Raw genomic sequence first — 16,119 nt, 5'->3', positions numbered from 1 at the left:
GGACCATCATTATGATTGCCATTCTTAGTATAGTATATAGTATAGTATACTTCTATTATTACTCCCTGTAATGTTTTTTTTTATATTATTTTGTAATAAAGAAACGCTAGTAATTGATAAGGCCCAAGGCTGTACAGATGCATTTTGATTTTGTAGAAGGGAGGTGAGGGGATTAATGCTCACATCCTATCCTTATGTGCTGCAGCGATCTACTGTGGATCCTATTGAAATATTTGTGAATCAAACTGAACTAGACTATTATGTCTTCCCAGGTAAGCGTGCATGTCCTGGGGAACCACTGGCCAGGATGGAGTTATTCCTCTTCTTCACCTCCCTCCTTCAGAGGTTCTCATTCTCTGCACCCACTGGAGAGGAGCCCAGTCTGGATTTCAAGTTGGGTGCCACTCACTGTCCCAAACCTTATCGCCTCTGTGCCATACCAAGATAAACCACTCACTGTCTCTGACCTGCTCTACCCCCATGCTTAAAGTCGAGATGAAATGAAAAATGCATTTTTAACCCTTTTAGATCACAGCCCTGGTCATATTGTGCACATATTTAACAATATATGCCAAAAAAAATAAAAAAATAAAAAATTTCTTTGTATTCTTATATCAAAATCCAATCATGTTTTCTTCCTGTAAAACAAAATATGCCGTGTGCTTACGTAAGCATGAACCAACCAATTTCAACCAATAATATCATGACATCCACCCATCAATCATTCTTCAACCTCTAGCTAGCCACAGGTTATATAAAACCGCACTTCACGTTTCTGGGTCGTAGCAGCTGACAGAGCAATATGGAGAGAGATAGGAAGAGATGTGTTTGGATGTCAGTGGGCAAAAACTTTGTTTTCATTTCCAAAACAATGTCGCTGAGGTCTAATTCATTCATCTCTCCCTTGTCCTCCTCCTGATCGAACAACAGGTGAGGGAGGTGTGAGGGAGGTGTGTGTGGAGCCAACAGTCCTCTGTAGCTCAGTTTCTCTCTGTAGCTCCATATCGCGCTAAATTCTAAGCCCCGCCCACTGTTTAGTGGTCCAATCAAATGCGAAGGATTTGATTTAAATCCCTCTTGTAACTGTACACCGCTCAAATATTCTGTTTCACTGGGAAATACGTCACAGTACAGAAGCTAAAGACGCTCTAACTTCAGTGGGACTTTAACAAAGAAATAAGAGAAATGGCGCAGTATAACCTTGCGCAGCATAAAGCTTCAAAATCTGAATTTTTCTTTTTATTGCCTATAGCCGAGTGGTTCTGTCCTTTGTCATGATAAATCATCAATGCTCAAATCTTTACAGCAATTTTGATCAACATTATAAATTTTATTTACAGACATTGTTTTCCATAGCCGTTACCCTATGTTATACTTTGAAAAGATCTATCTTTCTATCTTTCTAATCTATGTCAACATACTAATCCTGTAATCTGTATCACCATGCTGTTTTACAATGTTCTATAATATAACCGAAACGTAATTCGGAAACATTTTATTCTCAATGAATAGCCTGTCCGATAAACCTGTATGTTATATTATTGAAGTAATATTTGTAAATATGTAATAAAATCATTGATACAAAAGATTACATCAGCTCTGTTTTAAAGAATTGTCACTGGGAGCTAAATTCTTAATACACTTATCTGTCAGAGTCGCTCAGATCAAAATACAACTTCTACTCGACTGTGTAAATAAATGACCCTGAGATTCAGTACCTTGTGCTCATTCAAACCACTGTGTTCATGCCACATGTTCACATTGTGGTTTCAGTTTCTCTGAGGTTTGACAGGTGTGAACTACATTCACTCAACCTAGAGAGTGTCATGTAGGCCTAGTCAATCTCAGTATAATTTATCAACTTGGTTCATTTAGGCATGTATGATGCCTGCAATCAAAGGGAAATTCAGTTTGTAAACTGGGGGTCAGGTACTATGTAGTATGAAACTGTATGAGATATTTGTATGACAGATAATTTCAACCATATTTGGCTTCCCAGTTTCATAGCTTTTTGTCTTCACACATTCAAGCAATGAGATTCTGCCTTATAGGCTATATAAAATATAGTTCCTGCCTAATTTTCCTCAGATACAACCTTTCGTATTCAATATTGAGACTTGAGTTGGATTACTACTCTGAAAACTAGAACAGCAGAACTGTAGGGCTTGAGGTCTCTGTGATCTTAACATGAAAGTATACCTATTCTTGCTGCTGGGTTTTCCCTTCAAAGCTTTTGAAGTTGGAGATGGAAAATAAGTATCAACGAGGAAATCACACGATCTAGAGTGGCTTGAAAAAGTCACAGGCACTGCTTTTCTTTCTCATACACACATAAACTCTCTGTCAGTCTGAAGGATTATGAACAGAGGCACAAGGTGACTGTCTTTTTTAACTAAGTAACTCTCAACTGGAAAAAATATGGGTTGTTTTAGTTTTTCAGGTGAAGTGACCAAATTCAGACCTACCTCAAGAAAACTGTTCATAAGGTAGACCACATTATTTTCTTGGCATATTGTTTACGTTCAGATACAACACTGAATTACAGTAATATGTTTGGTATGATGTGAATTAACTTTTTATGATTTGATAGCCTTTGTTTGTCAGTCAATCCATGTCCAGCTTCATCGGCCTTATTCTGATAAGAAGTGTCAGGACTGCTGGAAACAAGATAGAGAGGTCTAGTAACCAGACTAGGACAATGGTGCTGCTTTGAAGACCTGGCCAGAGAAGTCAGCACCTTTTACAAGGCGAAATCTGTCATACAGTACATGTCTTACATGTCAGGTTGCTCACCTGATCATCTGCTAACAGCAGCAAATTTAGTGAGAGCAGGTTTTAAGGACACTGGTGTTTAAAGCTAACTGAGCCTTTGTGGTGAAGAATAACAGGCTACTAAGTAGGACACTGAATTGCTCAAACTAATGTTCAAAGTTTCTGCATTTGCTAAAAAAACCACAAAACTAGGTCATTGGCCCCCTTAAGAAGTTTCAGACGCACGGAAAAGATCAGTTTCTCATACACAATAAATCTTGCAACATCAGGCAAGGCTGTCACTTGAGGAAGATATAACTACGGCAAAGATCAAAATATAAACTCTTTCGAAATATTGATAGCAAACCCCAATGACAACATCGTTTTCAAAGGGCATGCAGATGATTTGAAATGCTGGTGAGCTTTATCTACGTTTACGTGTTAAAATAATGTAATGGTTTTTAGTATCTGTGGTGGAGAAGGAGATAGACCTATGTTAAAGAAATGAATAATGCCTGTAATCTCATTTCAAGATATTTAGAAAAAAAAAATACCACGAATCTGTCACAGGATATGTAGCCTACCGTGAGAGATTTTTCAACAGTTACGCGCAAAGACAGTGACTTTGATGTAATTTTCTTACCTCTTATATGTCATGTTACATGTGTCAGACTTCTACTATGACTGGACCTGCTTGTTCTGTGAATGTTAGCGGCAACAAACCAGCACTAAAAAGAGGAGCAGTTCAGCAAAACCTTGTGTTTCATCTTCAGTTTTCCCGGAACATCTCCAGTACACAGATGGCTGAGGTAAGTTTTGAGGAGTCACTTTATCTACTGGGCTGTTATGGAAATTTCCATGAACTACTTTTAATTGTTGACTTATGATCAAAATAACTTTGATGACAGCTGCATCATAATGAGTGGATTATTTGTCATTAACAGAGACAGAAGATGAGCTGAGATGAATCTCTTCCAAACCATTTGGAGATGTACAATTATATTCCTCCTTAATTTTTCCAGACGTAAGTTGAATTACTATAATATGAAACTGTTCATCTATCTATCCATCTATCTATCATCTATCTATCTCTGTTTAGATTGTTTACTTATTTATTTGAAGATGTAGACAAACAACATGCAACAATGTATACAATTAAAAATAAAACATTTACACATTGCGCAGATAATTAAGGGACTGTAGGGAAGTACACTGTTTCAGTGAGATTACTTTTCAGTTCTAATCCCTGCTGCTACCAGTCTGACTGCAGTGGTGAGGTATAAAGTGTGATGGTTTTTGGATAAACTTAAATATTCGAGGTCTGAGACATTTTTTCTTACACTATTTTTTGGCAAATATGCCTTATTGCAAAGTCCGCAGTGGAGAGTGGCGGTAAAAGTAAAAGGACATAGTGTATGAGCCAGACTAACGCATATAATGGTATATCGTAGTGTAGCAGGTATTCATATATACACATACCACTCAATTTTAATAGTGCTCTCTGCCTTTGAAAATTAGCATTTCTTGAACAGCAAAATCCAAATTTCATTTGATTTGATTTTTATTATTGTGTCATGCACCACATGGGCTTATGGTCTTACAAGACACAAGGGCATCACGTTGAACAAACAAAAAGAACCAGAAACAAATCAACCAATCAAAACATACAAATCAAAGTCATCCATTCAAACATTCAAACAAGCAGCTTATCCCTTCTCAATCTCCACGCTTTCCAAATGAAACTCGCCACACCAAATCCTTCCTCACTGACTAACCATTCCATTTTTATCTAATCTCCTAACCAGAACAGCTCAGGCTTCTTGTTTTGTATTTTCTCAAATAAAGGCAGGCTTAGTTCATCATACAGTGGACAGTAAAACAAATTTCAATTTCAATTTACTTATTACTGAACCCAGGGCTCTACCCGCAGCCCTCTTCAAATGTGAAATGTTCATCCATAATAAATCCAAGGTATTTATATGAGCTGGTATATGCTAATGACATAGTGCCAGAATTAAAATTAAAGGTTTTTCTACCTACTCCTGTTTTTCTAAAGTGCATGATTTGAGTTTGTGTTTGTTTTTCCTCTCTGGACAGACTGCCCTCTGCTCCCTGCTGGCTGCCAGTTAACCGTTAACTGCCTCGGCTACCTGACAGTGGAGCCAGATCCACTGTTCCTCATTGGCTCCGACCTGACGGTGTACTGCCACACCACAAAGTGTGACAGGAGGTGGGAATGACAGAGTAATGACACAATTATGATAGGACAGGATGAGATGATATGATATGATATGATATGATATGATATGATATGATATTATATGATATTATATTATATTATATGTGTTATATTCTGTATCTACTCTCCTTTTTAAAATTCATTCAGTGTTCATATTTATGGATATCTCAAGAAACTGAGAACACTGTTGTTGTGTTCTGTCATGTTCTCCTGTAGAAGCTTCTCGAGACAAAAAACAAAACGTTTTTCTTCTTATGTCACTTCCAGTTTTAGATTTTCCCTGCAGGTGAATGTGAATGGCCCGACCGTGCCGCCAGAGGAGAAAGTCAACTGTACCACAGTGAGATTCAGACTGACCAACGTCCGCAAGCCAAAAACTACAGTGACCTGCAAGCAGAGGGCAGGCGTGCAGACGCAGACTGTCTGCGGACTGGACCTGCATGGCGGATGTAAGTAGATGTCTAAATGTTGCTAAAAGCTAGTACGGTAGTTTTGACTACAATAACCAACTAAATAAAGGCTCTTATGCTGTGTGACTACATTATGATTGGAAGATACAGTATATTGTTCAACTTTGATTATGCTTTTCTTTAATTGTCTGGTAATATGCAACCTGTTTCAAAAGTATTTTTAAATACATTATTGATGCTCACTGTATTATTGAATAGTCTTCCTGTTTCGGGGTACACTTATCAATTGAATGTTGAATCATTTGGTTGAAATGACTATGTAAGTTAAAAAAGACAAAAAATGTACTTTTTTTTTCCATTAAATTCTTAAAAAGAGTATACCTTCTTTTGAAACACCCGGTATAACAGTGGGAAGGTGTCAGATGAGATATAATTGTGTTCCATCCTCTTCTAGTGTCTCCAGACAAGCCCACAGATATTAGCTGTGAAACATCAAGGAACTCAAATGTGATAGACTGCTCATGGAACAGGGGGCAGGAAACGCACTTACGCACTACCTATAACATTTCAGTCACCAGGTACGGTGTTATGTTATGTTGCGTATGTGTTCAAATGAAACCTGCTGCCTTGCTGTCTTACAAAAAAAAAAAAAACTATATGTTGCCAATATGTTGTGCGCACACAATTTCTACAATGACACTCATATGTCTTATAAATAGAAAAAATGGAACCCAAGTACATTCTGATTGGATCCGTGATACTGGAGAATTCACTATGCCACGGACAGTGTTAGATGAAAATGAAATCTACCAGTTGATCGTCACTGCTGGCAACCACTTCGGCGCATCAAAGTCAGATCCCTTCATCCTCTGTGTGAAGGATATAGGTAAGCTCGCACTTCTGTAATATTTAAATATGCATAAACTTATGAGCGTGGGTGTGTATACATACTTAATATTTTGAGATTTTTGTAAAATCTAAAACAGTTAAGACATATTTTCTTCTCAGGAAGTTAGTCATCCTGTGCTGTCAGTTGTCCCTTTTAAACAGTTGGTCTATCACAGTTTGACTAATTTGACCTGATTATATCAGCCTTCTGTTTCTCTGTATCTGCAATATCTCTCTGTAGTGAATAATTGCACTACTGTGTCTCACACTCTCAGCAGCCTTTGTTTTAGTGAACTTTATCTCTTTGTCAGTTTTCGACTGTTAGCTGTTGCAACAAAGTATTTTTGACTCAGCAATCAACTGCTGATGTTGCTGTTGCTGATACTGCTGTATTATCCCAACGTCAAATAACCAGGTAAGGTAAGGTAAACAGGTAGCACACACAGTTCTTCAGGGTATTTGATGTTGGAACTCTATGACTTTGGTCTAGCACCAAAAACAAATACTGCGTAGGCGCATCCTTTCATCAACCTAGTTACTATTGCTGTATCGTGATTGTTTTGGAGTCGTTTAGCAATCCTTTTCCTATTGGCTAATTTCTAATGTACGATCACTCTTGCTTATTGTGAATTTCAAAGGAATTTCAAAAGATTTTCAAAGAATTTCAAAGACGCTTGCATGGATGATGGACAGCTAAACAATTTGGTTCTTTTGTGTTGCAGTGATACCAGAGACCCCTCATATTATGCAGATAGAGTTTTGGAATAACTCCATAGCAGCCATGTTGCACTGGAGAAGCCCAGAGTCCTCAGACCGTCTCAGATTCTTCATCAGGCTCAGCACAGATAATGCCTCTTGGGTAAATTGATGTTTGCAACATGATTTTAGTCACTACTGGTGGTGATAGTAGAATTGCATTTCTACCATTACATTATTTGCAGAATTGACCACAGTTGATACGTAGGTGACCTAATTGCCTGATGCTTTGTGCAGGTAGAGGGAGAGGCAACAGAGCTCAGTAAGGGTTTGATACGAGTTGATGACCTGAAGCCTCTGACAGAATATGAGTTCCAGATCAGAGCATGTAACTCCACATCAGGACTCACCCCGACCAAGAGATCCACGTCCAGCAAGAGGCCGCTCTGCAGCAAATGGAGTCCATCTTTCAGGAGGAGAATCCCCGGCAAAGGCAAGCTCACAACCTGATTTTTAATGTGCCTGAAAGCTCTTGCATATCACGTTACCGCTGTAACTGAAACTGCATGATGTTTGAGATTTTCACCACTCATAATAAACCATTGACTTGTGGTCAAACTTATCTTTAGGTCCGTCTCAGCAGCTGCATGTCTGGAGGATGTTACACGCCCAGGAGACAAATGGGCTGCGGACTGTGACCGTTTTATGGAAGGTAATGTGTGTTATCTACGAATGAGAAATGAATAGCTACCTTCAGTATGAAATGTCTGTTTTACCACATGAAAGTGCCATGCTTCTGGCTCTTACATTGACACCACTGGTAGAGTGATTGGGTTATACATCTAAAGTTGATCATACTGCTTATTGAATAAAACAGACTTACTGCATGTTGTAAACAAGCAGCAACCTTTAGTGATGGACTTGATTAAACTTTTCTCCCCAGCCTCCGTCTCCAGAGGATTACAGTGGTGAGGTGCAACAGTATGAGATCTTCCTGGATAACAGTCCGAAGCAGAGAGTCACCTGTCCGGCTGCTGTGAACCAGTGTTCAGTTCAGGTGTCACCAGGCGTCCAGGCGCTGAGCGTCAGTGCCGTCACCTCATATGGAAAATCTCCACCAGCTGCTGTGCCACTCAGACACTTAGGTACAGCAACATTGTATACTGAGACAAAAACCTGTGTGCATGTTTTTTTTATATCTGTGAATTTAAAGCATAAAGCACAAGGAGGCGTAATCTTATTTGTGTAGGTGTTTCTGGACTGGCTCTGTGGGAGCTGGCTCCTGCAGGTGACGGCAATGTTGTGGTCGTCTCCTGGTCGTCTCCGGCGTCTGGAGGCCAGCTGCTGGACTATGTGGTGGAATGGACAAGTGGAGTTGCGGGGCTGCACTGGCAAAGAGTGGCCAAAGACCAAAACACCACACTTATCACAGGTAAAGTCACCATTAAGATAGCTGAGTCCATGTCTGCACACACAGAAACACACATACATGTACTACTATGATAAGTGTGTGCATCAGCTATGTCTTATTTGTATGTTGTTATCAATTCACAATATGCTGTGTCTGTCATGGTCTTGCTGTTTGTTTATATGTATGTTTGTAAAAAGAGTAAAAACCCTTGGTCTTGCTGTTTGTTTATATGTATGTTTGTAAAAAGAGTAAAAACCCTGTTCTAAAATCACTGTAAAGCACTGTGTGAAATGACTTTTATAAACCCTGGTAATGCACCATTGCATTAAAAAGGGAAAGAATCAAAATGTTCACCAAAAAAAAAAAAAAAAGATAGTTGTGTGCTTCACCCATAGACCGTAAAACCTCACCGGTCATGGCTTAGTTTCTATTACAGTAACAACCACAAAATGTACTCTCTCCCACATGGTACAAAACATTAATGACAAAGGACACAAGGGCCTCAATTGAGATCAAGCAGTGTACTCTAGTGGCTTGTTGGGGTATTACATTACTTTGTGTATTTTTCCATCATTTGAATCATCAGTTGAGGATTCATATTCATAATACAGCTGATGAAAAGCAATTTGGCAATTTGTGAATTACCATTGAGAGTTTGAGACAATGATAAGAGACTGCTGCAGAGGGTGCTTAGTTTTCCTGGTGCTCTTTCTGTACTGTTTCAGGTCTGACTGCAGGTGTGAGGTATAATGTCTCTTTGTATGCTGTGACCACCAGGGGCGTGAGTGATCCATCATCTGGCCTGGTCTATTCCAAAGAACAGAGTATGGTTCACAACTCACTCACTGTTTTTTTCCCACAGCCCTAAATGCAAAGATCCTAAAAATGACCCCTGAGGGTCTAAGTTTAGCGCTTGATTGATTTTGCATGCTTGCTATCTATCCATGAATCAGACAATGAAAGAAATCGGTACATACTCAGTGGACAGTCCCATGCCTGGCATACAGTAGCCTACCTACCATTCACTCTGTCTGTCTTCCAGAGCCAGTGTCTGGTCCCAATGTGTCGGTACTGGTCTATGAGGCCAAACGGATCCTGATCCAGTGGGAGGAGCTGGCTGTAGACCAGCAGAGAGGCTTCATCACAAACTACACCATCTATCTCCGCAGACTACACTCCAACCACACAGAAAACAGGAGTGAGGATTTTTATTCTTGTGCTGTGTGTGTGTGTGTGTGTGTGTGTGTGTGTGTGTGTGTGTGTACAGTACATTGTCTGTGTGTCTAATGTAGGCTATTTTATATCCATAAAAAAGTAGGTTTTCTGCACAGTAAAGCAACCCTACAGCTGACTTCTTTCAGCTGATTTTTTATTTTCTTGTGGTAAATATGAACTTTGGAACTATGAGTTTTACTTTCTCTATCAAAATTAAAGCACAGTTGGAATTTGATTGATCTTCAAGGGACACACAGCTCTACCTTTTTGTTGTGGGCCATTTCCTGCCATTTCTTGTACTGAATGGCTGAATCATCATACATAGAAATGCAGCATTTTCTACATATATTTTTCTTCACCAAATTAAAAAGTAAAGGGGGGGAAATGAGAGGTTAAGACATAGAACTGGTAAAATGTTTTAAAAATTAAAATTTAAAAGAAAAGATTTTTCCAGCATTCATCTTAATTTGTTGTCTTGGAATTCTGCACAATATCAGAATATGGTGTTCAGTTTGCGGTGTGCTTATGTATGTACTTTATCTTTGTCAGGCTAATGCTTCCTAACAAGCCCATGTATATGCTAGAGCGTGGGAACTTACTATGCAGTAGTATGCATATGTTGTGTTTTAGCACAGCCCACTCTTACATAATGGAAAGTGTGTACCTTTCATCCCATTGATGCTCCCCTCCCACAAACCCACAAACCCACAGTGCATCAGCAGGGTTTTTCAGCTCTCAGTTCCAGTAATCCGGTGAACTGCCAAAGCTAGACATTAATCTTTTCTGATGAATAGTTGATAGCTGCTTGTTGTATGAAGTCATATATATATTCTGTGTCTTTGGGGACTAATTTCACAGATACCATATAACATAAGTTATACCTAAATACCTAAGTTATACCTTATGTACTAAACCTGTGTATTGTTTTGGGTAAACACCTGTTTGACAAAGTTCTAGACCACGAATGCAAAGGACCACTAGTGAGCTGAATCAATATTTTAAGCACTGGCAGTCTGTTCAGTGAATCATAGACTTATCTAGAACTTACTTTGACCACAAACAGGAAGCTCACTGCATATGAAGCCATGTGGCTGCGTGCACACATGCAGCCCTGAGGCTGTTACTAACCAGCATGTTTCGCTCACTATTTCTGGAACTTCCTCTGTTGGTGAAAAGTCACCTGAGAAGTTACCTTTCTCTATTTCGATGAGACACCTTATGTATACACTGGCTGCTGTTACTTTGTGTTATTCAAAATTATTTGAATGTGTATCTTATTCTCATGCTGCTTACATCCCAAAATGTATTAGACTGTGAATGGCTGATGATGTCCCTAATAGAGATTATGGATGACAAAAACTCATATTGTGATGGTTTTTGCTATATTGCAATTCTGATATGAATCATCATACACAGCTCTACCTTTTTGTTGTGGGCCATTTCCTGCCATTTCTTGTACTGAATGGCTGAATCATCATACATAGAAATGCAGCATTTTCTACATATATTTTTCTTCACCAAATTAAAAAGTAAACTTAAAAAAGTAAAGGGGGGAAATGAGAGGTTAAGACATAGAACTGGTAAAATTAAAAAAAAAATTAAAATTAAAAAAAAAGTTTTTCCCAGTATTCATGTTAATTTGTAGTCTTGGAATTCTGCACAATATCAGAATAGATAGGCTACTTTCCCGCCTTTACATATTTTACATAGCAAATGTAGCCTATAACATTTTGAAGTTATACTTGTCAATATTGCGATTAAAAATGTTGAATTAATTGCAGAGTTCTAATAGAGAATAGCCTGATGGTCATTTGCCTCTCTCCAGTGACGGTGTCTGGCTCTGGGCCCAGGCAGATGTGGCTGGACTGTCCTGAAGGATCTCTGGCTGTCTGGCTGTCTGCGTCCACCTCAGCAGGAGAGGGACCGCCGGGGAACCTGATCTCCTCTCAGCCTGTGGACCCTGCGGACCCTGCATGTCAGTCACTTACTGCCATTGTGCCGTTATGACCCCATTAAAATCACACCCACAAACCTATTACTAGTAGTCTGTGTTTTGAAAGCATTTGGTAGTCGTTTATGAGGATTTCCTAGTCTGGTTCCAGTACCCATAATTCCCCTTTATTTTCTTTGAGCACCAGTAAGCATCTCTGACATCTAAACTTGTATACTGAGGTGTTCCTTTCCCTCCTTGTCTCCTCTAGATGGCCTGTTGGTCGGGTTTGTCGTCACTGCTACGCTCTTCATTGCGATCATAGCCAACTTGATGTGCTGGAGTTGTGTGAGGAAAAGGTAACATACAATGGTTTCTGCCTAAGGTGCTAAATCACTTTACTGTCATCATGAGAAATGTAACTTTTTCCTCATTGTGCTCCAACTGTTTTGGAATGGACGCTACATAGGTTTTGTTTTACTAGTAACCATGATGATTGCCAGTGTGGTTTTACCACCTCCGTTTTCGTACAATGCCGCACCACAGCAGTTGGCAGAAATAGAGAAGATCCAGCGACAGTTAAACAGAAACCTAAACCTAAAATCACCCCAGCCTGATAGGTGGCTTTGGTTCTAGGGATACTGCCTAAGTACTTGTGCTGTGAGATTGGGATCATTTATAATACACATATCAATATGTGTACATATTTTGAGCAGGAATAGTTTTTACTTTAATCACTGTGTTATCAAGGCTGTGGTTGTAATGTCTGTGGCAGAATAAACCTGTTTAAAATTGTATTGTATTTTCCTAAATGCAGTGCATGCGGCATCATTACTGCATATGATAATAAAAACCTTTTTCTTCCCATCCAGGTTAAAACAGAAATGCATATCCTTGGGACCTGCCTGGCTTGCTGAAAAGTTACCAAAACTGAGAAACAGTAATGCCATAAAACTACTGCAGGTAATCCAAACAAACTACTGAACCCAACTGTTTCTTTTTTGGGTTTTTTTTTTATAATGTATATTTTATTTGCTTTTCTCACAAAAACAATACAAAAAAAATCCCAATATGGGTTGACAGACAAACATACAGTTTACAGACATATACTCCCCACCCCATCCCACCCGCTTCCCACAAAAACAGATATAGACTCTTAAGACCCCCATAAAAAATAAATAAAAAATTGACCACTGCAGACCTCTTATATACATATATGCATCAGGAATTATTAATAGAGTTTAGAGAGAACATTTAGCATATGTTTCATCGAAAGGACATCAAAGAGCATTAGTGGGTCCAGTGCGTATTTCAATTCCAAAAGGGGTATTTCCAAAATAAACAAGAGAGAGAAAAGAGATATAAGATATCATTTACCCTTCAGGCAGAAGTGATTGTCTAGTCTCGATAAACTTTATAAGGGGAAACCATATCAGAGAGAATGCATCACTTTTGAAACTAACTCTTGACATTCATGTTTACCTGTGTACTTGTGTGCAGTACATTCACCACAATCTCCAAAACAACAACAGCAGCAACTGCAGCAGCAACAACAACAATAACAGCAACATCATATTATTGCAAAGATATTCTGAGGGGAAAGAAAGAAATCAATTGGCTACATTGTGACTGAGGGGCATTCTTTCCTGTTGTTGTGACCTCTATTATAATGAAATATTGAAAAACAGTACTCCGTTTCTCTCATTATAGAGGTGGTTCATTAGTCCAGACTAGGAAGTCAGGTCATTTTGTTGCACTCTGGCAGCATCCAGCTACTTTGTTTTGCTGTCAACCACTTTGTGAACTGCTTCCAGTGAACATTCGATGACAGATGTTTGTCTCATTTAACAGTGCCTTATTTACTATCTCCCACTTTCAATGATTCAGTCTGACTTAATCAAATGCATTATGTGTTTTCTTTTGCTCCCCAGCAGGACAGTGCCTTTGAAATATTCTCGTCGTGCAGCTACAGTGACCCTCCGCTGTCCCCCATCGAGATCTCCCAGGAGGAGAGGGAGGACCTGTACCCCGTCATCCACATAGAGGGGGCCCAGACCAGGTCGGGACAGGCCACAGCGGAGGCAACATTACAAACGGCAGATGCCGGGACAGTGCTTCTTGACGGGCGGCTGGAACACGTTAGCTACAAACCCCAGATTGCTGCCTCAGCTCTACAAGAGGAGGAAGAAGAGGAAGAGCAGAGGGATGTAGCAGCCGGAGAGCAGGGAGACAGATGCTCAGTTATATCTGGAGGGTTTCTGGGAGGCTTGCTCTCCAACGTGGAGGTGAATTTCCCCAATTCACCTCTGGGACTTACTTTCGGCTCTGTCCGTGGCCTTTTAGCGCCTAAAACTGCTGAAACAACAAGTATCTTCAGTAGAGACTTCTTACTTGGAGAGAGTGGGATTGAGACTGAGGTGGAGATTGGCACTACGTCTCTGGATTTACTCCAGGGTGAGATAATGACTGCTGATGAGGCAGACATGTCTCCGTATATGGTTGAGACCATACTGACTAATGGTTATTTCCCTCAAGAAGCTGCTCTCGACAACGCTCACAACTAGATGAGGCACATGAGAGACACAGAGGAAGAGGGATGTTGGGAGAGAGATGAACTGGTAATTCTGCACTACGAAGCCAAAAAGCATTAACACCTGAGCATGCAGAGACATTTTCTCCAAGTGATGAAACCTCATGCTTCAAATGATCAGCGACATTATTAAGAGCTGGTTATAATCATCCAGACCTCAGTAAACAAGAAAATGTTGAGTGATATGTTGAGTTTTGATTGAATTTAATTGTAATAATAGTATAGGAATTTATAGCGATTTTCGATGGATTGTGTTGCGTTTCCAATTTCCCCACTAAAAGTATGTTGAACCACTTGAAGTAAATATACGAATGGAAGTTGATAATCGGTATACCTCATCATGTACATGCCTGTACTGTGCTCAAAATAACCATCCTGTTGGAACCACTGAAAGTGTTTGTGCTATTTTAATATCAGGGTGTGACCTCTGTGTTGACGTTACTAATGTTCTGTGCCGTGCCCAAGTGCAAAATATTTCCAAAACACAACAAGACCTACAGTCAGATTGGGGTTCCCCTCCTGACAGTAATGGCTGAACGATGCGTATGGTAATCTGCTCCTAGAGCTGTTGTGAAGTGCCTGCCCATGTGCCACCTGCAGTTACAAGAGGTTTCTAGGACTTCCTGAGAGAGCCGTCTCACTTCCTCCTTAGAGAGCTCATACCAAGAACTGTCTAAATTTCAGGAGGTCGTCTCTTTTGGTTTATTTTTACAGAAATCACCAGTTTGCCACCTTTGAAAACAATCTAATACTTCACACCACTTGTTGAAACTTGTTGTAGTTCTTTGAACACAATTATTTTAGTAATTTCAAGCCCATTATTGTCCTTATACATGTAAAGGTGACGTGTCACTGAAGGAAGACAGCAGTGTGCCAGGGGAGAGTCCCTGGCTGCACCACATGCTGGAGGGAGTGACAGGGGTTTGGGTTGTGTTGGCATATGATGATGAAAATTAATCTGAGGTTGCTTCTACTACAACTGCCCCTTTCACATGTGTCACAGATTCAGAACCCCAAGCTGAACATCTGTCTGGTGACTTTCCACAGATTAATTAAGATACCTCAAAATATGTAACATGTCTCTTCATCCTCTATGTGATGTGAGGCTATGTGTGATCAAACCATGTGTCCACATTGTCTTTTTTGAATGTGCACAGTGCAGCGGCTAAATCTAGGACACAGCCAACTGGCCACCACCTCCGCCTCCACCGTCTTTGATCCGGACCCTTGCCTCCCAATTAAAATCACACCTGGACTCCAGTAACCTCTATGAACCTTTTCAATCCGGTTTCCGCTCCAGACATTAAAGGTCACCAATGACATTCTCCTCTCTGCCGACTCTGGTTCCCTCTCCATCCTCATCCTCCTTGACCTCAGCGCCGCCTTCGACACCATCAACCACTCCATCCTCATCACTCGCCTCCAATCCTCCCTTGGCATAACCGGCACTGCCCTCTCCTGGCTTAAATCATATCTCTCCGACAGACATCAATTCACCTCCGTCAACAACTGCAAATCCCCCACTGCCCCAGTCACTCATGGTGTCCCCCAGGGCTCAGTACTTGGTCCCCTGCTTTTCATCCTCTACATCCTACCACTTGGACAGATCCTCCGCCAACATGGCCTCCGGTTTCATTGCTACGCAGACGACACTCAGCTCTACCTCTCCACCAAGACCATTTCTGTAGCCACCCATTCCACCCTCACCACCTGCCTCACAGACGTCAAAACATGGATGCAAAAGAACTTTCTTAAACTCAACTGCAACAAATCTGAAATCCTCATCATCGGCCCAAACTCCCTCACCCGCTCCACCCAGGATTTCTCACTCAACATCGATGGCTCCATTGTCACCCCCTCCACTCACGTCCACAACCTTGGAATCATCCTCGACCCCACCCTCTCATTCCTCCCTCATGTAAACCAGATCACAAAAACAGCATTTTTCCACCTAAGGAACATTGCCCGTCTCCGACCCTCTCTATCCTT

The 16,119-nt window shown here is 40.4% G+C and overlaps 2 protein-coding genes across 6 annotated transcripts in view; both read left to right on the top strand.

Moving 5' to 3' along the window:
* Nucleotides 1-448, top strand: part of LOC139658449 (cytochrome P450 2J4-like) — a 9,995-nt gene extending 9,547 nt beyond the window's left edge. Inside the window, exon 9 of the mRNA XM_071536585.1 lies at nucleotides 273-448. Within this exon, the coding sequence (XP_071392686.1) occupies nucleotides 273-448 (176 nt within the window). The remainder of the gene's footprint in view (nucleotides 1-272) is intronic.
* Nucleotides 449-2,238: 1,790 nt separating this feature from the next.
* On the top strand, nucleotides 2,239-14,523 carry il23r (interleukin 23 receptor). 5 transcript variants are annotated; one of them, XM_071536582.1, is made up of 18 exons: nucleotides 2,239-2,375; nucleotides 3,423-3,560; nucleotides 3,696-3,775; nucleotides 4,849-4,981; nucleotides 5,258-5,439; nucleotides 5,855-5,978; nucleotides 6,120-6,286; nucleotides 7,011-7,147; nucleotides 7,282-7,477; nucleotides 7,614-7,696; nucleotides 7,928-8,129; nucleotides 8,234-8,416; nucleotides 9,121-9,219; nucleotides 9,438-9,593; nucleotides 11,436-11,585; nucleotides 11,812-11,899; nucleotides 12,413-12,503; nucleotides 13,472-14,523. In XM_071536582.1, the coding sequence occupies exons 3-18, from the start codon at nucleotides 3,715-3,717 to the stop codon at nucleotides 14,102-14,104; spliced, it is 2,685 nt and encodes an 894-aa protein (XP_071392683.1). In that variant the 5' UTR covers nucleotides 2,239-2,375; nucleotides 3,423-3,560; nucleotides 3,696-3,714; the 3' UTR covers nucleotides 14,105-14,523. The 5 variants fall into 5 exon arrangements, with proteins under 5 accessions (XP_071392683.1, XP_071392682.1, XP_071392685.1 ...); XM_071536581.1 differs by having other exon boundaries at nucleotides 2,349-2,486; XM_071536584.1 differs by lacking the exon at nucleotides 2,239-2,375 and adding an exon at nucleotides 3,063-3,168 and having other exon boundaries at nucleotides 9,438-9,560; nucleotides 11,403-11,585; nucleotides 13,475-14,523.
* Nucleotides 14,524-16,119: the final 1,596 nt, after the last annotated feature.

This window comes from Centroberyx affinis, unplaced genomic scaffold, assembly GCF_046629955.1.
Source record: "Centroberyx affinis isolate AG114_WGS23_722 - 3 ecotype Tasmania unplaced genomic scaffold, CSIRO-AGI_Caff_v1 ptg002909l_1, whole genome shotgun sequence".
Taxonomy (NCBI): domain Eukaryota; kingdom Metazoa; phylum Chordata; class Actinopteri; order Beryciformes; family Berycidae; genus Centroberyx; species Centroberyx affinis.
Note: the sequence above shows the minus strand (reverse complement) of the source record. Positions and strands in the feature narration are given on the sequence as shown.